The 9,170-nt window shown below is 46.9% G+C and overlaps 2 protein-coding genes across 2 annotated transcripts; one reads left to right on the forward strand and one right to left on the reverse strand.

The window, feature by feature from the left end:
* Positions 1–550: 550 nt before the first annotated feature.
* Positions 551–2,970, reverse strand: b3galt6 (UDP-Gal:betaGal beta 1,3-galactosyltransferase polypeptide 6). The gene is made up of 2 exons (XM_080846013.1): positions 2,588–2,970; positions 551–1,599 (listed from the first exon to the last, which is right to left on the reverse strand). Exon 2 carries the CDS (start codon positions 1,589–1,591, stop codon positions 554–556), a length of 1,038 nt encoding a protein of 345 aa, XP_080702139.1. The 5' UTR covers positions 1,592–1,599; positions 2,588–2,970; the 3' UTR covers positions 551–553.
* Positions 2,971–3,343: 373 nt separating this feature from the next.
* LOC308371724 (coiled-coil domain-containing protein 42-like) lies at positions 3,344–9,122 on the forward strand (the record flags this gene model as incomplete). The annotated part of the gene is made up of 7 exons (XM_080846711.1): positions 3,344–3,423; positions 3,512–3,611; positions 3,995–4,099; positions 4,488–4,688; positions 5,958–6,179; positions 8,102–8,260; positions 9,048–9,122. 7 exons carry the CDS (start codon positions 3,344–3,346, stop codon positions 9,120–9,122), a joined length of 942 nt encoding a protein of 313 aa, XP_080702837.1.
* Positions 9,123–9,170: the final 48 nt, after the last annotated feature.

Genomic DNA, 9,170 nt, shown 5'->3' on the forward strand with positions numbered 1-9,170 from the left:
CAAACCTCACAGACTAAACCCCACAGCAAAAATAATCATTCCAATGTTTTATAGCGTTGGATGTTCATGGTGATGATGGTTGTGATGATGGTCATGAAGATGCAGCACTGTGCTTTGGTAACCAGTAGCAATCTGCCTTTATATGTATCTAAGAAGCAACATTTGGCCTGTGTCGTCCTGACAACCACCAGGTGTCACCAACCCTCCCAAGGGGCTCAGGTGGGTGATTATGGCTGTGCTGAGAGTTCAAAGGTCAGGGGGGTGATTATGGCTGTGCTATGAGTGTAGATCTTCCTGTATATTTTAATCACACCGTCAAACTCAAAGATCCACTGACCCCAAAACCTCCAATGACATCTTCCACATTCAAGGGCAGCAGAGATACACACATACATACACACACACACACACACAGACACACACACACACACACACACACACACACACACAGCTGGAGGGTCAAGCCCACACGACCGGCACAAATAAATAAATAAATAAACAAACTAACACGACAACATGAACGAGTCGACACAGGGGGTGAAGGGGTCAGAGGTCAGGGGATGCCATCCTTGCGCTGGCAGCACTGCGAGGGTGGCACGCTCCAGTCGTAGATGTAGGACAGGCGTAGCTTGACCTCCTCCTTGCACAGGTGCCCGTCCCTCTGCAGCGTCTGATGTTTCTCCAGCATGTCCTCCAGGCTCTGCTTGTGCGTCACCAGGTACTTGTTGCTGCAGCCGCGCGACTTGTACTCCGTGTCGAAGCGCGGGTCGTGGACCCGCTTGACGTCCACGGGCGCGAGCCAGGCGCCCAGCGAGACGTCCTCGCTCTGCCACGTCTTCAGGAAGGCCACGTTGAGCCGCACGTAGTGGACCAGGTCGGCCGAGAGCACGTAGCCGCCGCCCAGCGCGTAGGGCAGGTAGTAGTCGCACAGCTCCCAGGCGCTCTCCCGCCACTTCCCCAACGTCTTGACGCGGCCGCGGCCCGAGAAGAAGCCCCAGTACAGCCGCTCGACGCCGCCACCGCCGCCGCCGGCGGGGGGCTCGCGGGCCTTCAGCTCCTCCTTCAGCAGGTCCAGCCGGGCGAACGTGTCGTCGTCTGCCTTCAGCACGAAGCGGAAGTCCACGCTGCGGTCCAGCCAGGAGTACATGTGCAGCAGCTTGGCGGTGAGGTTGTCGTAGGAGTCGCGCAGCTCGGGCAGCAGCAGCAGGTCGCGGTGGCGCGTCTGCTCCGTGCCCAGGTTCTGCGCCTCCTCGGGCGCCAGGCCCTCCGTGCCCACCACGAACAGCGCCAGCACCTCCGGGTCCCGCTGCGACAGCCACGTGCTGCGGATGATGCTGCGTCGCTCCGTGTACTTGGGTCCCGTGGTGATGAGCACCACCAGGAAGGCGGACAGATCTTTGGCAGGAGGGAGGGGGTCCACATGGTCGACGGGAGCCACGGCTCGAGGGTCCTGGCCGCCGCCGGGGGAGTCGGCCTGCTTTAAGGTCTCAGAGGTGCACTTCGCCAGGAACACCAGCACTACGGCGAAGAGGCACAGCGCCCCAATCACCAGGGCTGTCTTGTGTCGACACACCAGGCGAACCAGATTCATGATGATGTCTAGATAATAGATAGATGGAAAAATACTTTATTAATCCCGTGGGGAAATTCTGGTATCTTGCCGCTCTCTCATTTTTACAATTATTCTAAACAATATACAGACGATACAATACAAAGAACAATACAATGCAGCGATGTACAGTGTAGGAAATAGGATGAGGAGAGCCTCTCACTAACAGGACAGTGATTGATGTTGCAAGGGTTCAAAGACTAGCACCTTCCATCATGAACCATATAAAGCCTTTTTCCTTCAGTTATAAGAGACTGAAGTATTCAGCTACAACGGACACGATAGATCATCTTTTATGTTACCAACCTCTGAAAAAAGGTCTCACTTGCCCTCAACTGCAGCAAACAAAACTATATGGACTTCACTGGACAGGATTTTGCATTTCCTGTAAATAATTTGAAACACCAGAGGACAATGAAAGGAGAGCGAAATGGGAGTACAATAATAAAGGATGGCAGATACTGAGGCTAATTCGTTTACAATAATAAAAAAAAACGTAATAATGACGTTGTTTATTTACCTTCCATTTTCAAACATAAAATCTCGCTGCAGATTTTAAACTGCTTACTTCAGTCAGAGGGGGGCAGATATAGTTTAGCCGTGTGCCCACAAAGATTATTATATTTTTCCAAGTGTCAGTACCGGCAATGCTATTGCAGGAACATTAGCGTCACTAGTGTACAATATTAGCTTTTCGGCAATAGACACACGACACAGCTGCCTTGCCAGTTAGGCTAGCTCTAGCTTTTGCAGCCGGAATAAACATTAACATTAACCACATTGAATTGCAATGCAAACATATAGTCACACGGAAAATAGGCTACAAACTCCGAGTCAACTAAACTAATGAGCCTTCACAGCTAATGTTAATTAAGTAGCTTAGACAAATCTAGCTATGTTAGCTAGTCAGATTTGCTAACTAGTCTGGCTAACACAGTCAAATGTGAGTAAATAGAAGGACAAGGATTTGAACTGTACCTGTTAGTGATAAACAACATTAACGTAAAATGTAACGTTACAACACGTTACATGTGTAGACGAGGTTTTATTGGGCATCCATGGAAAAATAAGCTGATGAAACTGCTATAGCTAGGTAGCTGGCTAAAGCTAGTTAATGAACACTAGCAAATTGCTAGTTCAGTTAGCCAGTGATTTCGCTAACCGTACCGTGAGACCACAACTCGTATTGCATAAATATCGCCACGCATTTTAAAGCTTTCTGCAAGTGTCTTCCCCCATGGCCATTCAGCACGAAAATCGTGGGGTTGAAACGAAAGCCTGGTAAAGGACAGCAACTAGGGGCTGCAACACGACTACGTTGCATTATCCTCACAGTCCAGACGTATGAGGACAGGGCCTGACATCGCTCCTCACTTGTACTGCATAGTGTACATCATTGTCCCACTCCCTGTTAGCTGCCAACAAACAGACATTTCTCTCCAGCGATGACGCAGGCAGTGTCCAGCAGGATTGTTGTAGTTACATAGTGCGCCATCTCGTGGATGAACATGATCGTTGTAAATAGGCACTACCAGGAGTCTAGATTGGTGGAAATGTGAATGACTCAACAATGATATTTGTTACGTTTACTTGATATTGTCTTCATATCAACATGTTGCTACGATACCATTGTTATGCACCTTGCGAGTTTGTTTACCTTATTATAAGTAGGACCCCTAAATAAACCCTCTTACTTGGACGGTTGGCCAAAGGCATTTCTACAGTGATATAATCATGGACAGCACCTCTAAGGCTAACGACTTGTCTGGGGATTTCAGCGTTTATTTTAAGGACCATCTTCAAAATCAGCTTTTGTAAGTGATGCATTTATTAATGTCAATTGTTATATTTGTTCCTGTCGATAGACAGCCGCATGATGTGGCATCCTCCTATTCTCAACAGCCGGAAACAAAGTGAAAAGTTCTTGGCTCCTGCAACCCGTCTGCTGAAAAAGAAACAGCAGGAACATGACGTCAATGAAGCTATGCTGGCTGTTAAACATGTGAGAACCATTAACTCTTGATAGATCAGTCTTAAAAGTGTTCATGTATTTTAGCCTAGTAGGGAGTTTTTGTCGTTGTTTTTTATGGTATATTTGTAAGACAAAAGCTCCAATACAGACCTGGTGAAAACCAACATAAAACATAGAAGGTTGCTAGTTCGATTTCCTGTCGAAGCGTCCTTGAGCAAGACACTGAACTCCTAAATGCTTCTGGTGAGCAGTGTGCCATCAGTGTAAAATTGTAAAATATTTATACATCCTTGTAAATCGCTTTGGATAAAAGTGTCTGCTAAAAGACGAAATGTAAATTATAAAATGTCATGTACAGAGCCACATAACATAACATAACGTAATAATAACAACTTCTCCCTGTGAACCCGTAGGACTTCAATACCACTGTGGTGAACCAGCGTCTGACAAAGGAGGAGATCAGAGGAAAGGAGAAAGAGATCAAGATTCATTTAGCGAAATTTGATACGTTTCTAAAGGTGTGTGTGCCTTACTGCAGAGCCTATCATAATTATTGATCAATATATATATATATTTATACATATATTGATAAATAATTATGATAGGCTCTACATATATTGATAAATAATTATCATATATATATATATATATATATATATACATATTAAATATTATATAGATACGGACGATGACAACAGATGTAAGGTACGCTCCACTACGCACACATCATCATCGCCTACTACCCCTTCTGGGGCTTAGGCCGCCAACAAGAGTACTACAAGCATCTTAGTCCTGAGCCATCATCTCAAGCTGTCCCCAAGTGTAGCCCAAGTGTAGCCCAAGTGTAGACATGGGTCATTTCTATCCTTATTAGGAAATCATTTATGCCTTCTGTGCTGCCATCAGGAGAATGAGATGAAGCGTGTTCGGGCCATGAAGAAGGCGGATCACGAGCGCGACCTGGCCAAACAGAAATCCGCCGAGCTGAGGACCCTCGAGGCCGAGCTCCGCACCCTCACACAGGAAAGAGACAGGCTGGCCACACTGGCCGAGAAAAATCAGATCTACCCAGACTATCTGCTTAGAGTTGTGAGGCTGTGCAAGCAGGTAATGACTGGATGGGGAGAAGGCAGGCTGGGTACAGGTGAGTAGAGGGGGGTCTGCCACATGGGACCCCCAGGATATTGCAGTATGTGTGTATGTGTGTGTGTGTGTGTGCGTGCGTGCGTGCGTGCGTGCGTGCGCGTGGTGTGTGTGCGTGGATGCGTGGATGCGTGCATGCGTGCGTGCTGTGCGCGATTGGGCGCGTGTGGTGTGTGTGTGTGTGTTTGTGTGTGTGTGTGTGTGGGGGGGGGGGTGTGTGTGTGTGTGTGTGTGTGTGTGTGTATGTTTGTGTGTGGTGTTCCCACATAGCTCCTGCACTGGAGGGGTCTGGGCTGGAGTTGGCACGGCTCTAGTCTAGGCCATATCTATCCCAGTCACAGGAGCTATATGAGGCACGGCTCTAGTCTAGGCCATATCTATCCCAGTCACAGGAGCTATATGAGGCACGGCTCTAGTCTAGGCCATATCTATCCCAGTCACAGGAGCTATATGAGGCACGGCTCTAGTCTAGGCCATATCTATCCCAGGAGCTATATGAGGCACGGCTCTAGTCTAGGCCATATCTATCCCAGGAGCTATATGAGGCACGGCTCTAGTCTAGGCCATATCTATCCCAGGAGCTATATGAGGCACGGCTCTAGTCTAGGCCATATCTATCCCAGGAGCTATATGAGGCACGGCTCTAGTCTAGGCCATATCTATCCCAGGAGCTATATGAGGCACGGCTCTAGTCTAGGCCATATCTATCCCAGGAGCTATATGAGGCACGGCTCTAGTCTAGGCCATATCTATCCCAGGAGCTATATGAGGCACGGCTCTAGTCTAGGCCATGTCTATCCCAGTGCCAGGAGTTATATGAGGTTGCCACCTCACCTTTGACCAGACAACCTGAGGGCTATCACACAAAGTAAGATTAGTGCATTGGGTGAAATCAGGAATTTAAAAACAAAAAGTCTTGCTTTGTAAGACGTCTGCTACAACACATCAAAGACATGGATAGCACATGAGTAGATGAATAAAGTGGGAAGAGCAAACCGTTTCCTCTGATATGTCGTGAACGACAAGAGGCTTTAGGTACGTTTTTTTCTGAAGGACAGTCATCCAAAAGCACACACACACATCCCAGAGACAGCCTGAGCAGGTGTGTATCCCCCCCCCCCCCCCGCTGACCGACTCACGTAAACTTCTCACGGTTCCCATGGCAACAACACAAGGTGAGATGGTTCCGTTCTCTTCAGTGTTGTTTTCTCTCTTGCTTCTCCCGCTGTTCAGTTCGAGGAGCCTCGTCAGGTGATGTCTCGCTTCGACACGCTGGTTCAGACTCGCGAGGACCTGCTGCGGAGCTCGAAGGAGGGCGAGGCGTCCGTGAACAACGCCCTGGCCCAGCTGACGCAGTACATCGAGCACGCCGACGACAGGATCATCCACTTCAACAACCAACTGGCCAAGCTGCAGACGGAGCTTGATACCGTCAGCAGCCAGGCCATGCTGTGGGTGAGTTCACCCACCTGTAGGGGGCGCAAGAGCTCATTAACTTACGTCCCTGCCACACTGCTTATGATCTAACCTGTGCCCGATGGTCGGACTGGCGGAATGTCTTGTAGATCAGTCCAGAGCGGTTCTCTCTAGGTCAGCATCGGCTTTGAAAGTTTCAGTGTGAATTTAAGCAGTAGATGGTGCTTTGAGCCATTTCCAGCCCATAAAATGTAATTTAAAAGAAAAAATGCAAATGTAGTCAATATTACCACCAGCACTGATGTTTCATCCTCACAGTACAGTCATATTATTCAGCTTCTTCCAGCATGGATGTTTCATCCTCACAGTACAGTCATATTATTCAGCTTCTTCCAGCATGGATGTTTCATCATCACAGTACAGTCATATTATTCAGCTTCTTCCAGCATGGATGTTTCATCATCACAGTACAGTCATATTATTCAGCTTCTTCCAGCATGGATGTTTCATCATCACAGTACAGTCATATTATTCAGCTTCTTCCAGCATGGATGTTTCATCATCACAGTACAGTCATATTATTCAGCTTCTTCCAGCATGGATGTTTCATCATCACAGTACAGTCATATTATTCAGCTTCTTCCAGCATGGATGTTTCATCATCACAGTACAGTCATATTATTCAGCTTCTTCCAGCATGGATGTTTCATCCTCACAGTACAGTCATATTATTCAGCTTCTTCCAGCATGGATGTTTCATCCTCACAGTACAGTCATATTATTCAGCTTCTTCCAGCATGGATGTTTCATCCTCACAGTACAGTCATATTATTCAGCTTCTTCCAGCATGGATGTTTCATCCTCACAGTACAGTCATATTATTCAGCTTCTTCCAGCATGGATGTTTCATCCTCACAGTACAGTCATATTATTCAGCTTCTTCCAGCATGGATGTTTCATCCTCACAGTACAGTCATATTATTCAGCTTCTTCCAGCATGGATGTTTCATCCTCACAGTACAGTCATATTATTCAGCTTCTTCCAGCATGGATGTTTCATCATCACAGTACAGTCATATTATTCAGCTTCTTCCAGCATGGATGTTTCATCATCACAGTACAGTCATATTATTCAGCTTCTTCCAGCATGGATGTTTCATCATCACAGTACAGTCATATTATTCAGCTTCTTATTTAAAGACTTACGTTTAACTGCTGCACATCTGATTCTGTTGGATTAGTCAACAAAACATGCCTTTAGATTAGCAACTCTATGGATGGAAGCATCTGCACAATGACCATATGACTGATCTGGTGTGTTCCCATTTGATTGGGTCAAAAACCTGCCCCCTAATCACATTTGTGGAACCCTGATCTTGGTCAAGTTTGCTTTCTGATGCTGGCTTCAAGCTTCAAGACACGGCTAGCCTCTAGCTTCAAGTGGCTAACTGGGTAGCTTCACTGGATTTAACGAGAGCGTGCTTCAGTGAGCAAGTGTCTAGTAAAGCGTCTTTAAGTGTCTAGATTAATTAATTAATTAATTAATTAATTATTATTATTATTATTATAAGTGCAGTGGGTGCCTTGGGAAGTGGCTGATACTTTGGGCTGCAGTGACCCATTCCACGGCTGTTTGGAGTATGGATCTGATGCAGTGGTTCTTAACCTTTTTGGCGGTACTGAACTCTGCAAGCTTCATCAGTGCATTCGCTGAACCCTTCGTAATTTGAAAAATAAAATATGATTTCTTCAAAACGACATTGGTAGTGTGAACCGGGCTATACTGTGTGTGTCTTGACCCCTGCCGAACCCCTGAGAGTGGCTCAACGAACCCCTAAGGTTCGATCGAACCCAGGTTAAGAACCACTGATCTAATGTGAGGCACGTCTGCAGGTCCAGTTCCAGAGCTGCTCCAGATCCAGCTGTGGTTCCGGCTTACTCATGTCCCGTCTGCCCAACAGGACTCGAGATGGGTGCACATCCAAAACACAGCTGCCAAGAAGACCTTGCTGTTGGGCACCGTAAAGATTGCCACCCTGAACCTCTTCCTGTCCACGCTTGGCAAAGACAAAGACCACCAGGGCGTGTCACCAGAGGACACACTCCAGCAGCTCAGCAAGGTAGGACGCTACACACACACACACAAACACACACATACACACCCTCCAGCAGCTCAGCAAGGTAGGACGCTACACACACACACACACACACACTCCAGCAGCTCAGCAAGGTAGGACGCTACACACACACACACAAACACACACATACACACCCTCCAGCAGCTCAGCAAGGTAGGACGCTACACACACACACACACACACACTCCAGCAGCTCAGCAAGGTAGGACGCTACACACACACACACACACACACACACACACACGCTACACCAGAACAATAGTATAGAAACTAGAGTACTGAGTCAGTAACTTAGTACGGTAGGACGCCACACCAGAACAATAGTATAGAAACTAGAGTTCTGAGTCAGGAACTCCATCAGAATGTTATTATGCATCAGTTAAGAACGGTACTAAACTATACTTTAACTCTTGACACACTTAATAGACAAAACTACGCTAGAATAGCAGATACTGCAGAGTGCACTCAAGTACACCAGATCTCCAACCACTCAGCAGCAACTTGGCTCAGCGTGGCACTACGTCAAGCAGAGTATTAGATGGGTGTAGAAAAGGGATGGCTGTGTTCAAACAGGGAGAGGGATTGTGAGGGAGAGGGATCTGTGCTTGTGATCGCTTGTAGAACATCAATACGGCTGAGTTTGAGTATTCTAGAATGTACACGTCAGTTTATAGAATGATGAGCATTGCCTTTAAAGTCCACACTTGTTGGACACCATTTTTGTGCAGTGATTAATTTGGGTCAACTCGTGTTGTGTAAACGTTTCCAGATTCAGCTGTTCCTGGTGAACCTGATCGGCATCATGGACGAGGTCAACAAACAGGAGCACAAAGAGCCGCGGTGATACTCATCTACACAGAGCTATATTAAAACACATCGACATTTGACACAG

Source organism: Sprattus sprattus (assembly GCF_963457725.1).
Source record: "Sprattus sprattus genome assembly, chromosome: 10".
Lineage (NCBI taxonomy): Eukaryota > Metazoa > Chordata > Actinopteri > Clupeiformes > Clupeidae > Sprattus > Sprattus sprattus.

Coding starts and splice junctions, on each gene's coding strand:
- b3galt6 (XM_080846013.1), bottom strand. CDS start 1,591: ATGAATCTGGTTCGCCTGGTGTGTCGACACAAGACAGCCCTGGTGATT.